The sequence below is a fragment of the Stegodyphus dumicola genome, chromosome 2 (genome assembly GCF_044657685.1).
Source record: "Stegodyphus dumicola isolate Sdum_Otavi_A_Nest chromosome 2, ASM4465768v1".
Classification (NCBI taxonomy): domain Eukaryota; kingdom Metazoa; phylum Arthropoda; class Arachnida; order Araneae; family Eresidae; genus Stegodyphus; species Stegodyphus dumicola.
The window spans coordinates 189,152,510-189,170,985 of NC_140769.1; the positions used below are offsets into that span (position 1 = coordinate 189,152,510).

General features: G+C 31.1%; 1 protein-coding gene across 6 annotated transcripts in view; it reads left to right on the forward strand.

Moving 5' to 3' along the window:
• The window catches only part of LOC118191423 (GDP-fucose protein O-fucosyltransferase 3-like), a 143,799-nt gene that overhangs the window by 43,112 nt on the left and 82,211 nt on the right, over positions 1-18,476 (forward strand). For 3 of the 6 annotated variants that reach the window (XM_035362250.2, XM_035362245.2, XM_035362228.2), the window contains 2 exons: positions 1,565-1,739; positions 6,499-9,490. In XM_035362250.2, the coding sequence (XP_035218141.1) occupies positions 1,565-1,739; positions 6,499-7,014 (691 nt within the window). In that variant the 3' untranslated portion in view covers positions 7,015-9,490. Of the gene's footprint in view, positions 1-1,564; positions 1,740-6,498; positions 9,491-18,476 lie in introns of those variants that run through there. The other 3 variants (XR_015039684.1, XM_035362240.2, XM_035362233.2) reach the window with 2 other exon arrangements.

The following is an 18,476-nucleotide window of genomic DNA, read 5'->3' on the forward strand; positions in this document are numbered from 1 at the left end:
TGCCATCTTACCAGATTTAAACTGATGATCTATAATCCGGAAAAATCGATAATCCGGAATCGCCGAAGTCCCGATGAGTCCGGATTAACGACTTTTGACTGTAGTCATGAAACTATCATATCCAATGCGATGAAACAGAGTTGTATGCTTTAGGAAATTCTTCTGCGGTTCTGAACAGACTTGCAGGAATAAGATGATGCCTGTCTTCCATTATTACGCTGAGTTCATTAAACAACCCAGTTAATGTCATTTGGGCTAAAAGTTGATTTTTCTTTTATTTGCTAGCAATCTTTTTTAAGTATAGTGATTAATGAGTAAGTTTCTCTTTATAATGTAATTAAAAATTTTAATATTCTGAGATTTTTTTAGTGACTGTAAATCTCTTGCATAAGTAGCAATCTACAGAGGGCACATTGAAAACTCATCTGCATGCATGCACAGACAGATGCAGCTCATTTGCATCATTACTGTAACTATACTTAACTATCCCATTATCAACATAAAAACCTTGGAGACTAGGGTACGAAAACCATGTGCAGATGATGAGCGAGATGTATTATCTTCAAAGAATTGTGATACGGAAGGCTTATACAGCCAGACAACCCATTTTTCATGCATTACCCTGTGTTATTGAATGTTATTTCTAAGTAAATGTGTAAACTAATTAGGGCTTTTGTGTATTAGTGCAACCACTTTAGTAAAAGATGCCAACTTTTTCAGAATGTGCCAAATTCTGCAACAATGCATGTAACTATTCTTCGGCTATAATAAGCCTGTTGCTAACTTTGTGTGATTTCTTTTTAGTATTTTAAGTTCCAGCAGTTTTTGTAGAGAAATTCTGATATTTTTTGTCTTATAAATTTAAAAATATGTGCTTGTGGGATTTTCCGGCAGGGGAAGAAACTGCATTAAATTGTTTGCAAGAAAACAGTATTTTCTTCCAGAATTGCTAAAGGAATTGATTTAGATATATTTTTAAAGCGATTACTAAGAAATTTCCATGAAACTACATTAATTGTTTTGCAAGAAAACAGTATTTTGTTCCAGAATTGCTAAAGGAATTGATTTAGATATATTTTTAAAGCGATTACTAAGAAATTTCCATAAGATTAAAGCGATTACTAAGAAATTTCCGTCAGATTGGAAGAAATAAAAACTGCTTGCAACTAGGTTTATTAATTGATTTTTTAGATGCATACCTAAATAAAATGAAAAAATATGTATGCAAGCCATAAATAATTTTTTGCAATTATAAATAATTTTTTCCCTTCTATATGAGAATACCATATAGTGCCGAAGTGGTGGCATTAATATATGAGTACCTTTATTGAAATAAAAAAAAAAACTGAATATGATTGAAATTGATGTTAATCCATGAACTGTGATATTTCAGCTCATGAAAGTTTCCCTTTAATGATGATAATGCAGATAATGTCACTAAGGCTTTCATATTATGAATTTCATGCCATTTAAATTACTTTATAAGGTGACTTGAAATTGAAAACTTTTTATTCAATTTCTGAATGTTTCTTTGTAGCTTCTTTTCATTCTCTGAATTTTTTAGGCTTTCTGATGCAATGAGTGGCATGAACTCTGATGCATTTTGGTTTACTCTTTCTCAATACAAATTTAATTTAGCCTTTGAAAATGCAGTTTGTAGAGATTACATAACAGAAAAACTTTGGCGTCCACTTGTTATAGGATCTGTCCCTATTTATTATGGTTCACCTGCTGTAGAGGTAAGAATATGCACTTTTTTCCCTGTGTAATTTTTATTATTTAAAAAAAAAATTAGGTTCATTTTTGAGAATGCATAAAAAATTATGATGTGTAACTTAAATTTACTCCATAGACATGCATATGTTGTAAAATAAAAAATAACAAGTTCACTTAATGTGTGGAATGCCTAATGCACCTAGACTTTTCTTCAAAGAACATTCTAGTTCATCCAACAGAGATTCCTGTATATACTATTCCTTCTCACTTACTATTGAACTTTTAGAAACATTTTACAATATTAACTTTAACATGATATGACAACCAAATTTCAAATATTTGTAATTCTGAAGAAAAAGACTTTTTTTAATTGTTCAATATACTGCATTACCTTACAACTATGGTCCAGATAAAAATTAATTTAGGTGTTAATATTATCAAATCCTTATGTAACTATGTTAAATGCCCATGTAATTAACACATAAAATCTTACATATAGTTATGCTCTTCATATTTTCTTCTCGATAAACTTTCAGTCATCCTAGCTGTACTTCTTGCACTAGTTTTCAGTTTTCTAGATTCTTTCACTCACAGTCCTTCCACTCTGGAAGAGCACATAAAGAAGAAATTGTTATAATCAAATAAAACTGTATATGTCTGAATGTAATGTTGATATATGTAAATGCTTGTGATGTTAGAATAGAAGGAAATGTTTATCGATAAAATTGTACTGTTCAGAGAAGGCTGTAGTGCTCTTTTGAGCTATGGCATAGATACAAGATATGAAATATTTTGAGCATGGAGACATATAGGTCATGTGTAGTATTTTTCAGCATATTTGTACATAGATATTGCTCTGGATCCAGCTTACTCAAAAACTGCCAAAATGGGTTGTCTCACCTGCTTCCATAAATGCTTGATTGGCAATAATCTGGTGATTGAGCTGATCAAAGAAGTCTCTCAACTTGGCAGAGGCATTCTTAGCAATTCCTTGCTATGGGTGGGTAAAAATTACCTTGCTAAAAATGTTCATTGGAATCTCGACCTTAAAATGCAACGTGTATGGGCTCAAAATGTCCTTCACAAATCACTGAGTTTTAGTACCGTTATATATGCCGGTTAGGAATATTGACTTTCTTATGTGATGGCTCCTTAGATCATCACACCAGCATTTGGGGCTGTGTATCCTTCTTCAGCAAAGATGAAGCTGAAGCTTCTAGCATCAGGCCTCCATATTCAAACATGATTGTTGTCATGTACCCTAAAGAAAACTTGGATCTGTTGCTAAGATGTTATTGTTTTGCTCTATAGTACTCAGCTTTCTTGTTCATGATACCACTGCAAAAATAACATAACTGGCTTCACTTAGTGGACCTATATTAGCTGCCATAGCATTAAATGTCTTTTGCTTAATACTCAGATATGTTTTGCGTACAGATGTGAAGTGAATGTTGAATGATGGTGCCATTCATCTTTGTATGATGGACAATGAAACTCTTAGAGCATCTTATGTTTAGCAGCAGGTCAAATAATCCTCTATGCTGCTAGTTTATTTGAGCCTTCTAAAGCCTGTTTAATATGTATGCATGCTGTTATGTAACCAGCTCTTCTAATACTTTGGTCTTGTTGACTTGGAATTTCTAGCTCTTTGTACGAAATATGTTAATACTTATAAAGCATTATGATGCTGCTGCAGAATATCTTTAAACTTGTCCTTCTCATTGACATCATAGATTAGCTTGATGTACTTATAGGTGATAATCATATTTATAATCCAACTGTTTAATTCATATATATTTTCATTGGTTTGATATATTTGTGAATATTTAGGATTCTTATCTGATGAAAGCCTTCAGTGCAATCTCATTTAACTTCAGAAAGAAATTTTACTCATTATTGTCTTTACTAAGCATTTGTTTCCTTTCTATACCTTGAAAATGTTTTGAAGAATTCCCTTTTTTTTTTTTTTTTTTTTTTTTTTTTTTTTTTTTTCATGTTAGATTCAAATGAAATTGTGTTTCCTAGTTTTTGTGTTTAGTTTAAAATGATGTGCTTTAGTTTTAAAGACTTCCTTAAATTTAAGTATTAAAATGAAACATCAAATTTGTTAGTGTTTATGTTTAACATGCTTAAGATACTTGCCTATTATACATAAATCAAATTTCTATCAAAAATTATAAATGTGTAGATAAGACGAATTACAATTCAAATATAAAAAGCTTTTGATTGAAATTTTGTCAGAAGAAACAAAAATTATCATTCTATGTGTAACTCTTAAATTATATGTATTATATTAATTTAATTGAATAAACTTCAAAATTAATTGAGAATTAAATTAACAAGGTCTCCTCAGTTTCTCAAGTGGTAATTGGAAGGGAAAAAAAAAAAAAAAAAAAAAAAAAAAAAACTTCATTTTATAACCATTAAGTAAACTTTTTTACATATCTATAAAATATTATATTTATCTAATATTTACTCTTATTTACAAATAAAAAATATATTTGGTAAATGCCGATATTTAATTATATTCTCAGAAATGTTAATCACTTTCAGAAGTGTCTTTTGTAAGAGATTTCATTGCACTTTTAAAACAAATTTTTCATGGTTTTATTCTTTAGAGATAAATATATATTTGTAATAAAAACAAATGATCTCAATCAGACAATTATATGTAAAAATAGGAAACTGTAAAAGCTTTGTTACACAGGAGAGGATTTCTCTATCCACTGCTTAATGAATGGTGATGTGACTTTGCTGCTCGTAAGCATTATGAGAAAGCAACTCAAAAGGTGACATATTATTTCAAGTAATGTGAAAGTGTAAATATATTGTAGAACACACTTTTGTTTAAAAATATGATATGTAATTATTTCTATTTGTAATTATTGAAAATAAATTAGATAACTTTGTCACTGTTATTTTGGTGTTGTATATATTATTATATGCATCTCATCAAAAGGTTTCTTGAAAAGTCATGTGTATGAAGTTTGCATTAATTAAATTTACCTGTTAGAGTATATTATTGTGCATTCCGTAGGCAAAATGTATAAAGTTACATCATCCGGGACAGCATAATTTGTACCATAAAGCAAGTAGAGCTAAAGCCTTTTTTGACCTTTGGTTACAGTACTGCTTTTTGAATCAAGGGCATTTAATTAAAAAAGGCTAAGATTTCTTTGATTAGAAATAGATTTTTTCACAACTCGATCACTGGGATTTGGATATATTTAATTATCCATTTTCTGACTCGCCTTCAAGAAGATTTTCTGAAATCAACATTTTAGGCAATTCAAACTATCCAAAATGGTATAACAGCTAATCTGAGATTGCTACCAAGAGCCCTTGCAGGAATATCAAAATTGCTGGATTAGGTGAGCAAGCTCTGGTGAGTGTTACTTTAAAAGTGACTCAGTTATAAATTTTTACCTTTCAAATAGAATGATCTACAAGCATTTTCTATAAATTTTTTACTGTATAAGTGTATCTTTATTTACAATAAAAATGTATATTTCTATCAGTTATATGGTTCTCTGAAAATATGTCATTGTGAAGGGAGAAAGGAAAGCATGCATTTTAAATTGAATTATAATAAAAAATATATCATTTTTTGATTTGAAGAAATGAAAATATTATACTTAATAAATTAAAAAAATGTAAACTATTTTTCTTAAACATGAATTATTAGTAATTTTAGTTACTTATGGTTAGTTGAAAAATCAGTCCTAAATTAATATTTAGCTAGGAATAGCTTCCTAAACTAGATAGGCCCACCAGCAGCTGAGTGGTAAAATTACTGAATACTGGTAGTTTGGTCCGTAGTTTGAATCCTGGCGAATTGACTGGCAGCATGGGTGTTTTGCCCATGTGTAACATGTGTATGAGCTAATTAACCTTTGAAAGTTATCCATGAAAGCATCCCTTCCTTTAGGCAGATAGCCCTCAAGTTGTTGTTGCTTATCCTCGAAAGATCTGACATATGTCAGATGAGCTCCAGAAGGTTGTTGACCGTCAAAAAATCACTAACAATGAGGGGATCGGATGTTAAGTGCTCCTTAGAAAGTTCGATGCAACTCAGTATGTGATCTGGTGAAGCTGGATAGTGACAGCATTTTTTACAAGCGGGGTGGATTTTTCTGTGACTATCAAAGGCCACTTTTTAGTTCAGCCAGAGCAGTCTGGGAGCCACAGTCACATTTGATTTCCAGTAGAGAAGCCAGGGGATGTTCCTGTGTACCATTGGTGCATACAGCATATTATATTAAGATCTTTCATTTGAGTAAAGTTCTTGGTAAATAAGTGAGGAGCCAATGACCGTTTCATTTTCACTGCCTTCTTTTGCCAGTCTATCAGAGACCTCGTTACCACTAATATTAACATGTGATGGAATCCATTGGAGGTGGACGTCATGAGTCTGAGAGATCTTCCTGAGTTTGAGAAGAATAGATATGCTGGTTTCATCGCATGCGGACAACCAGCCACCAAGATATTGTAGTGCACTGCCGCTGTCTGATAAAATCCACGGTTCCTCAAAATTACAATCATAAGCCGAGAGGGCATCAAGCCCCACATTAATTGCAATTAACCTTGCTCGACTGCAAAACAAACCAAACCAAACCTAAGCGAGATAGAAAGATTAAATTGACTATTTTCCTTTCTATGTACTGTTATTTTAATCATAACGTGTATTCCTAATTGAAAGGTGCAGAATATAAATGTTAAAAATTCTAAATAATTTTAAAATGTGTTTTAAAATAGTTTTTAAATTTCTTCTTTAAAATCTAGGATTGGCTTCCAAACCCTGACTCTGCTATTTTAACTAAGAATTTTGCAAGTCCGAAACAGCTAGCTGAGCATTTATTGAGGCTGCAGACTGATGATGAAGCTTATGAACGGTATTTAGAGCATAAGATTCTAGGCAAAATTTCCAATCAAAGACTAATTGAAGCTCTTTCAAATAGAGAATGGGGAATCAATAATGATCACACTAAAAGAAATTTCATTGAGTGCTTTGAATGTATGGTTTGCAAAAGAGTGGCACACAACCACAGAAGAGCTCTGAAAGGAAACATGCCATTAAAATATCAAGCTAATCTGAATCATTATGGCTGTCCTGAACCTGTCTCACCTTTTACATTGAAGCCTGACTCTCAAAGCTGGTGGCTTGAACTACATAATAAAGCAAAGTATGAAGCAACCGCATTACAGAACCTCATGAGTAGGGGTATGAATTTCTCTTCTACTGACTTTTATCAAGAAGTTATCAATTTATTAGAAAATAGTGCTCTTCAGGAAGAATGAATTTTTATGTAAGTTTTACTCCAGATGTGTTCTAAAGTTAATATATCTATTTTTATTTCAAGTCAATCATGTTATTGTTTTTTTAAGTATATTAGTTTTTTAAGTATATTAGGATTTATTGTTTTACCTTACAAGTCAGTGTTTTCCAAATATGTACTGAAATGTGACCATTTCTAATTGAAATATAATGACGGTCTCTGAGAGACTATATAAGTAATTCAATTTTCACGAAGACTGAATTACTTATATACTTATTGGAGGAGCGAAGTTAACAAGAATCAGTATAATATTCATAACATTGAGACTAGTTTTAAAGCTTTAAATATAGAACTTTCGTCATTTGCAGCATAAAAGTATCGAAAAAACAATAACGTGCATAATTCAGCATAAAAGTATTGAGAAAATAAAATTTTTCATTGTTCCATCGCTTATTTCTGATTAGTCCCTAGTTGCAAATTACAGAGAGTGTTTGCACATTTTTAGAAGGATTTTATGGCTATTTAATTAATGTTTGAAATGTAAAGAGTACTTTTTTAAATGTTCGATCTGATAGCGCTTTTTGTAGATTATAAGTCTGCATTGTGATTTCCATTACAGAAGGGCATTTTACACCCAGGTTCCATCAGTTGTGGTGAGTTTGATCTAGAAAGAGCTCTTTTCAAGAAACCAAAAGCTCAATAGTCCATATGTGAAAGATCAGGTGACTTCACAGGAATACATTGAAAAAAATATATATATGCAATACCTGTATCAGTTTTCATTTTTTTCAAACTTATTAAAAGTCACTTAGATAAAGAAATTGAATCTCTTCTGTAAATAATCAGACACAAAATTTTTTCTTGATATTATTTTGAGTTGATTATAATGTTTCTTCTCACTCTTCTTATTTTTAATTTCCCATCGTTAGAGAATCATGTGATAGTCATAAACCCCTTACTGAAACTTTCTTTGCATTGATGGGACCAAGTTTGTACACTTTTTCACTTCATTTTTTGATAATAAATAGACCTTTTTTTCAATCATTTAGGTAAACCCTTGCTTCATCAAGGGTCACAATGCATTTCCACTTAATCTCCTGCTAAATAGGTTTCATACAGAGTTCTACAAATTGTTCTGTGTTGAGCCACCTGCCTCAGTAAAATCTGGTGAATGTTATGTTTTTTAAGCTGCAAATCTTGGTTTATTATTTTATTTATTGTTGCTACAGATATGTTTAAAGACTATGTAACTGATTTTTCCATGGACATATTTTCTCTTGTTACCAATAATTTAACTTAACATTAGAAATTGTATATACCTTTCTCAGGTATTTGTTTCGAATCTTTCTGTGTAGAAGTAATGGCAGTTTTTCTCTTTCCAATTAAAAATATTGCTTATTTTTGCACGTGAATAGTAATCCATAGAGTAATATTTCGATTCTTATAATATGACTTGCGTGTGGTACAAGGTTACTTTACTTTAATATTTTCAAATATCAGCTTCCATAAAAAGTAAGTACTGAAGATATCGAGAAACAACATCCTCAGGAAATCTTCATATATCCCGGGACATTACGACTTGAACAGGGCAACCTTAAAATGTTGATTTACGAAGTCCTCAGGTTATCTGAAAATTAACATTCTGAGATCTTCATATTTCCCGGGATATTGAGACTTGAATAGAATGTCCTCAGGATATCTGAGAATCAACATCCTGAGGATATCCTAACTGTTTCCCGGGACATTGCGACTTAAATAGGATATCCTGAGGATGTCTTGTGTTATGGGGGTAGTTTATTTTAATGCTGTGCATTTCACAACATTTTTTAATTATGGAATAGGAATTTTTCTCTTTGGGAAGTGCAAAACCATATCTTTAAATCCACAGTTTGTGTACATGCTCTATTTTGACAGAAGAATAAATTTAAGAGTAGCAGATATTATTTCTGATTCCAATTAATAAGCTGTTGCTAGAAATTTTTAATCCAAAACATTTATTTTTTAAAATTTTTTTATCAAATCATTCAAAAAAATGTGTAAACAACCTCTGTATACTGCAAAAGTTAATTCTTGTGCTTTACTGAATTGATTACTGTTGAAGGATATCAATAAAATATTTGGAGTCATTTCAATGATTTGGTGCATGGTCTTTATGCTTTATATTGATTTTTATATATTCATTGATCTATTGTTTATATACCATGCCTTTATATATATAGGCTATTATATTCATGGTTAAAAACTGGAGGTGAATCATCATTTCTAGGAGGTGACAGAAATCTCAAATCACTATTTTGCAAACTGATCCATATTTGCATAACAAAGATCTAAACTAGTATTATGTTTTTTGTTAATATGGGACTATATTAAATAATTGAAGAAAATTTTCATTTTCTTGATTTGGTTCCAAAATAAGCAACCAGTATTCTCTATATGTATGATATACTTTTTTTATATAAAAATTATTTCAATAAATGAATAAAAGCTTTTTTAATTCATCTCTAGACATTCATTAATCCTGCTTCCTGCAGCTTTATTTATCTGAATACTAAGGTTTTTCAGCTCAATTTATATGTGAATACAAAGAGAGTTGATTTGCATTATATGTATATATATATATATATATGTCATATTTTGGCAGTTGGGCACTCACGTGAAGCTTGGCATGAAATGATGACACAGAATAAGTTAGCTGTTTTGATTCCACATGTTTATTCAATTCAAATGGCAAATCACTTATTTTTTAGATTCTCCAAAATTACATACGTGATAGTAATTTAGACTAAATAGGATTAACTTTAAATTTACTGCATCATACTATTCAAACAAAGAAAGACAGACGGGAAGAGCGGCAACTAAGGTCTTAAGTGGCAGGAGGAGAAAAGCAATGTGATGAAAAATGGCGCAAACTCTTCATTTATAGTAGCAGTTACATAAAATGCCAGAATGTTCTCAAAAGTACTGGTCTAGGGGGGTATTCTGAAATTGCGGAACGTTAATTAGAGGTTACCTGTTTGCGGAGCGCAAAGCCATCATATTTTTTATATTTTATAGATATATATACAGATGGAGGACAAAATAAAAGGAACATCTGTGAAATAATAAAAAAAAATTTATAAGTAGGGGTTTGACTACCCTTTGACTGAAGTACAGATTGAATGCAATGTGGGATAGATGCATAAAGGTCATGGACAATATTTAAAGGAATATTAAGCCATTCCTCCTACAGAGCGGTCTCTAATTCCGAAACTCCGGATGGAGTTGAAAATCGGGAACAAAGTTTGGACTCCAAATATGCCCATAAATGTTCAATAATATTCAAGTCCGGAGACTGAGGGATCCAAGCGAGATGTTCAGTTGCATCGTCATGCTCTTCAAACCATTCTTGAATACACCTAGCAGTGTGGATAGGGGCATTGTCATTTTGAAAAAGCGGTCGCTTCCCAGAGAATACAGTCTGGACAAAAGGATAGACACGATCCCCTAGAATGCTTAGATAGTGATTGGATGTGATCCTCCCATGCAGAATAACAAGTGGCCCAAGACCGTGCCAAGATATTGCACCCCATACCATAATGGCGCCATCCTCATGCTTCACAGTTGACAAGAGGCAGTCAGGAGGAAAAGTTCCTATGGGCGTTCTCCAGACATAAACACGTCCGGTCATCTGAAATCGGGTGAATGACGATTCATCTGACCATATTACCTGTTGACACTGCTGTGGGGGGCCAGCCTTTGTGATCTCTGCACCATTGGTGTCGCTTGAAAGCGTTAGTTGCTGTCACCAAGGATTTATGAATTGCCACTCTGCCATAAATGTTCGCAACATGATGTTTCCTTTTGACAGTTTTTGTTGAAACGGGTATCCTGGAGATGACTATTCATTTTGGATGTTATCTCGGATAACGATTGCTTGTGCTTCGGGCTACTATGCATTTCAAGACCCGTCTATCCCTATCAGCCAGCTTTGACTTTTGGCCATTGTTGTGCTTTGAAGACGCCGTCTTACCCTCTTTTGTGTAGGCTGTAATAACGACTGATACCGTACTCCTTGCACACCTCAGAAGGTTTGCTGTTTCCGTAACCGATGCTCCACTTAAACGTGCTCCAACTATCCTTCCTCTTTGGAACTCTGACAGGTCTGACATTTCAACTTCTCACAGACATTTCGATCGAAGCATACAACACAGATGGCTGCTGTTGAGAGACTGATACCTTCCTCTTCACGCTCACTAGGTGGCAGACTTCTGTTGCAGGTGGCGCGGCTGTACTGCAGATGTGAAATACGTCATGTTTTTTCACAGTTGTTCGCATTATTTTGTCCTCCATCTGTATGTATATTTATAGATATATATTGTATATGTATGCATGTGTGTGTATGTAGCAAATTTCTCTGTAATATGACCATCCATTGTTCCATATGATTTTGATTTTGTCTGGAGACTGTCGTTTTAGAGAAGGTCATAGTCAGGGATAATGATTGTTGATTTGCATAACAAATTAATCCTCACCAAGACTAGTCTGTTTAAGAAAAATACTGAAGTGAAATGCATTGGTTTATTGATGTTGGATTAAGAAAATCATAAATTAATTACAGAAATAAAATGCTAATAATATAAGAAAAAAGCTTAGAAAACAGTTTAGTGTATGCTGAATTTCTTGAAATATGTACTACATTTCAGGAAATAATATTTTTGAAGGGGAATAATATTTTCGAAATAACATTTTTGAAGACAGAAAGGCGATTTTATGTATAAAGGTCAGTATGCAAAACACCATTATAAATTTATTTTAACAGTTACAGAGGCACTCCTGGCTTTTCACTTGGACAGATAGTGTTGTAAGATTTGTCAGGAGGAATTCTTGCCTGAACTGTTGGGTGACCAACAGATGCTTCAGTTGTTGTGCCAAAATATATAGTTTCAGCATAATAGAGCCCCACCCATTTCAGTTTTGATGTTCAGGAACATTTAAATGCGACATTTGGACAACATTTAATCGAGCGAAGTCGTCCCATTGATTGGTCTGCTTATCCTCCTTGGTTCCTTCTTGAGATGTCTTATAGGAATGCCCATGCCATTAGCTCCATAAGCAAATCAACTTCATTGAGCTGTCACTGTATTAGGAGAAAAGATCAGAGAAGTCTTCCATACATTATGCCACCCTGAACAATTATTCCAGGGGGATTAATATAACAATCTCCTGTGAAGACTTGTTAATAGCATAAGCCACATGGTTTCTATCTAATCTCTGATAATTACAGTTTCCAAGACATAAACAAGACACACAAGACTTGTCACTTAAGAAATAGTTCTCCAGTCTAGCCTCTGTTGCCATATGAATGCATACTATGATAGCCTTATTAGATAGTGGAAGCTTGGGATCACTGAAACAGGTGTGGTTAGTTATTGGCTTATAGCTCAGTGTTGTGCTTTCTGTTCATTTGTGTAGGCACTGTTGAACTTCCTTAGTTTAGTACGTATATGATATTCAACTTCACTCATAATTGAGAAAGAACCAGTTTGTGCCGGTCTTTTTATATGATAATACACGTTATCAGCAGTTTGCCTTTAGCTACCAACTGCTCTGATCTGAGTTCATCTTTATTCTTGAAGTCACTGGGATGTGTAACACTGAACAGTGCTAAATATTTCAATTTAAACATATAATCATAGTGATACACCAATATTCCTTTGTCCTTGAAACAGAATCTTTGAATTCAGATTCAAGGATTCTGTTTCTTCCTGTTTATGATAGATGATGATAAGTGACATATTAATGAATTTGAAGCATTGTATTACCAAACCATAAAACTTAATTTGATTTCTGAAGTCTGCTGTAGCAGGAAAAAAATTACATTTAGTACGGTTTTTAAATCATTTAAGCTTCTTCATCATGACTCTGATTGAAACTAGGTGCTTAAAAATTCTTACAAATCTTAGTTGCATATACATTTGCCAGTTTGCATGAATGTATGGCTTTTCCTTTTTTTTTTTTGTTGCCATGTCAAAATTGAACTGTATATATATATATATATATATATATATATACACTAAAGTAATATTGAGTATATTATCTCCTAATATAAAGTTAGTAGAATGTATCTGAATGAAGATTAGCCAGAAATGAATTAATTTCCTTTCACTAGTCAGTATAAAGTCAAAATTTCAACAGATACATGTACACTCGCAAAAGAGTTCCAAAACCACTTCCCTCCCGCATTCCGAAAATAGCTTCTCGAAGACTACCGACTGTAATAATTCAAAGGGTCCACACTGCTGCTCTCTACATCTCGGATCGCATACCAAACTTCTTCTGAGTAAGAAAACAGACGTGAACACTTCACCGTCCTCCCACTAGAAAGAATATAAGTTAGTTAATTCATATTCTGGTCTTTTATCTATATTATGTGCATTTAAATTTGTATATATTATTTTTCAACTTCTATTTCATTAATTTTGCATTGTTTATTATGTTTATAACGATTACTTTGAATTATATTTCATAAATATGGCAAAGATTAAATTCTGTTTATTATAAAAGCTTTGAAAAGATAAAGATAGCTTTGAATTAACATGCATGAAAGCGACAGAGAACATTTAACTGAAGTAAAAGAGAGAAAAAAAAATATTACTACTTAATCTAGCAAAGAAATGTTTTTACTACTACTCAGTTTGGCAATAATATCTCAAGATTTCTAAAAAATTCATTAACTTAACGGAACTGCTACATTCTTAATGAATTCTTTTTTTAGCCTTTCATTTTAATTTTACTAATTGGATTAAAACTCACAAGTTTGGCTTAAACTGTCAGTTTGGCATCATACTTCTTACTTGAGTCAAAGATGAAATACCTTCGCATTTATTAATTATTGTTAATTGAACAAGGGTTGCTTTGTTCCCCTTGAAAAGTCAACCTATTTCCGATGAATGATGATAATTACTTAGTTTATTAATTTTCATTTTAAAAGTTTCCATTTCTATTTTTCATGGTTAAAATTCAAGTCCCTTTCAAAAATGTTATTTTCAGGATTAAATTTCAATGCTTCTGGGTTACTTCATTCAGATACATTGTACTAATTTTATATTAGGAGATAATATACTCAATATTACTTTAGTAAATAAATTATTATTATAGTACTTTGCAGCTATTGTGCAAGTATTAGGAAATTTATTTCGATTTCAATGAATTTCAATTAATTAATTCAATCTTTGATATATATATATGTGTGTGTGTATTATGTATATAATTGAGAACTTTTAAAGTAAAAATTAAAATAAGACAAACAGCATACCCCTTAATAATCAGGTGATGAAAAATAATCGAATACCTTTAATAAGCATATAGTATCAAGGTTGGAATTTGTTTTGCCTTAGACACTGGCATCAAGCATCAGCTACAAAAGGCAATTAATTAATCCAACCAACAGCATTATTGATCCTAATTTTGGGTAAACTATAACTAACCTTTCATTAATATTTTTTAGAGAAAGGTGTATACTTAGTAAATAAGACTAATAAGCAACTGTAACAACATTCCAAATCCAAAGTCTGGACTGCTCCATGGTGGTACAAAATATTGCCAAGCAAACTAACAAAAAGCTAAAAATATCAAAACTGTTAGAAGCAGTAACTGGAGTAGTAATGATTATGCTTTAAATGGGATTTTTTTAGGTCTTCCTATCTTTCTGTTTGAGTCTGATTATAAATATTAAGTTTAAAACTTTTGTTGCTAATTGTCTCTTAACAGTTCATTCAGTAATTCTTCTGTAATTATCTTTTTTGAAAATAATTTTAATAAAAGAGCTAACGAAAAATATTTAAAACTGTTACTTCTCTCGAATCTTCTAGTTCTTTCAAATTTGTCTGATTTAATAAAGGAATCTAAGTCTAGTTCTCATTATTCATCAGTTTCAGCTTGCATCCTGTTTAGAAATTTGTTATTTTCCTTTTTTATCTTCAATAGATGGTGTTTGTGTTACTTGCAACTTTTTGACTTTATATGCCGCATGTGCAATAATTGTTATTGATAAAGAGGAAATATTATATTTTTCGCCTTGAAACATCTCTCACCTTTTTTTTATTGAATTTAATTCCAGTATGAAGTCAGTTTTTTATATTTTACGATCATGTCTGTTGTGTATTTTTTATTTAAATATGTATCATGATGTTATTTTATGCAACTTTCTTAATTCACTTGATACATATTTTAAAACTTCCATCAATTTTAATTATGCATTTTAATTATTCAATGCAGTACATTGATTTATTTATTCTAGTCAAGAATTATTGGTTTTATAAATTATGTACATTTTTTTGAAGGTTTTTCTTGTGAAATATGTATTATGACTTCATATTCGTCTTGATTATAATATTAAAATTGTGTTGGGGGGGAAGGGAGGGTTGAGTAGCATAACAGTATGTTAGAATACAAAATAAGGGTATAAATATGAATTTTATTTATAATTTATACTTTTGATTTTCATTTTTATTATAGTGAATATCTTAGTTTTGAAGTAAATAAAAGCTATTAAGGCAGTCAAATAAATTGGCTTCCAAGAAATTAGAATGCAGTTTTCATTTTTCATATTTTGATAAGATGATCCAGCAAGCCCAGTTATTTTTACATAGATTTACAATAAATGTGTAAAATTTTATCCTGGTATTCTAGTGGAAAATATATTGTATTGTATTTTATTTAGATCTATGTTTAATTATTTTTATGATCTCAGTTTTATCAGATCGAACAGTTAGAATTAGAATGTTTGTGAAAGTAACTATTTAATGAAGGAAAAAAAAAGTAGTAATAAAATGGGATTTAAACTTTAATATTCCAATTACGCATAATAATGAATTGTGATTTTAATATTAGAATCATTCTGTTAACGAGTGAGAAACACTTGTGATGAAATTGATAGATATGCTGATTTACAAACCACGCTTTTGTGTGCTATAATCAGCTTTTGCATTTTTCTTTCATTTCCAACGCAGGAATATTAAAATCTCTTTTACTGTGGGTAACATCTATTTTTTAGTCTGTTTTTGAAAATTCTGATTAATTTTTAATGACTACAGTTCATTACTTCGTATCAGGAAATGGCAAACGTTGTACATTTATTATTTGTTAACTTTCTAGTGAGCTTACTTCATTATTAATTCAGGTATAGAAGGTATAGTTGAACCATTAAAAAATGCCTCATTGCTGCTTATTGAAGCTAGGTGAAAAGTTGAAGCATTAAAAAAAAAAAAAAAAAGCTTCATCACACATGGAACATAAATGACTGGTTTTTAAAAGAAGCAAGTCTAGTTTCTTGGTTCTTGGAAGTTAGTTTCTTGGAAGAAGGTAGTTTCTTGGATGCAGTTTACTGATGCGCAGTAAAATAATATAAACTGTTTATTGTCACAATTAAGTTTAATTTGACTTGTATATTGGTATGAAAATTCATATTAGGCTTTAAATGCCTTTTTTTGTAGCTTCTTTTAGACTTTAATGTGTCATTTTCTTCTTACAAGAAAATGGGCTTCGAAGTAGATACTAGGCAATTTTCATTAAGAAATCTTTCATGAAAATATATCGAGCAGACAGATGGTGCCTCTTTTGGCACAATAAATTACTTGCATATATCTCTGCCTTTCATTATTTAGCCCTTCTAATGGCAATTTTCATTTAACTTTAAAGTATACCTAGAATGAAAACTTGGCTTAATTCATCTAAAAGAAAAATTACAATTATTGCAAATCGTGTTAGGAAAAGCCAGTCTCTGAGGTATGACAAAAAACATTATTCTAATTTCACTTGATTACATTAATGTAAATGAAAGTTATAATTACAAGTTTTAAATGAAGCATATTTTTAAAATCTCATCAAATTGTGCAGTAAAAAATAACAATATACATTATATGTAAAAGCATTTATAAAGAATTTAGTATGTAAAAATATATATGCATGATTGTTAATGGTGCATAATAGGAAAATTTCATACGCACATGTAATAAGAAATATCCAGAAAATCCATTTTTTTAGTTCATTTTTATTTTTAGAAAAATCTTCTGTATTTTTTCATACTGGTATGTTCATATGAAATAATTTTATTTGCTTTGAGAATTAATTGTTTAAGACACAATGACACGCCGAATAAATACTAATTCAGAAGTCAAACAACAAAAATCAGCATTATATTTACAAAATTTTCACAGGACTAATTTCGATGGTTTTACCGTTCATTTTGCGGTTTTGCATCTGAAGATGGTGGTTCGGTAAAACCATCGAAATTAGTCCTGTGAAAATTTTGTAAATATAACGCTGATTTTTGTTGTTTGACTTCTGAATTAGAATTAATTGTTTGATAATTTATCAAATAGTTTTCAATTAAATTAGCTTTTGCTTTCATTCCTATTATTTTATATTCAATATTGATTATTTTTATTATTTTTTATTGATATTGTTAGGAAATACTTCTTCATTTATTTATAAAAGTTGCGTTTGTTAATTGAAAGTAATAACGTTGATGCTTTTATTAAATTTCTGGAAATTTGTTATTTTATTATTTGCTTAACGTGAAATTTAATTTATGAAATCTTACTTTGTATTTTAATGTAGTAAATCCTGTAAATCTTTTTAAACTTCGAATTCACTAATTTGTATTATAAAAACATGAGAATTTTTTTGGTATTTCAGTGCAATCATTTTTAGAGGGAGGGAAGTAAAGGCTGATGTTAGTACTTAAATTAAATTTGTGAAATGGTTGCATTCCTTATGCTAGACAGAGCAGAAGCATTCTATCAGGCTTGGTGGTAAGGGGCTCATTTGCAAACTAATGAAAATGAACTTTAATCGAGAATTGATTCTGTTCATTAAAAAAAGATAAAATTTATCGTTAAATATGTGAATGTCTCCTCTACGTATCGCAGCATCAAGACTGGTGTGCCTCAGTGCTTAGTCTGGGCTTCATGTTATTCATTGTTAACATGTTGCTCTGAGCAGTTACATCACAGCAATACACAAATAATGTAATAGGTAGGAATGCTACTATTAGAACAACATATTACTAATAGGAGTCATTCAAACCATAATGTGCAGTATAAAAATTTATAAGATATTTAAGACTTTATTTTGAAGTGATTCGACTACTATACTCAAGTCTGTCAAAACAGAATATGCAACGCAGAAACTTCAAAATAAGGTATTTAAGATCGAAGAATGATGCATCAAATGGATAATTTGTGTCAATGGAATTAAGTTGCTATTACTGGTAATCAGGCAGAACAAAATTCTGGTCACAGTCACCAATCAGTCAGTTGTTCAATGAAATTATCCATAGAGTCACAAAGATGACCTGTCTGAAGGTTTATTATCAAACAGAGACTTATGTAGACATGTATATCACATATGCAATATAGAACCCAATTTTGTCATTGTCGCGCTTCTAGGTAAAAGCTCACATTTAATCTAAACCGAAAATACTGTATTTAGCTAGGTATTATC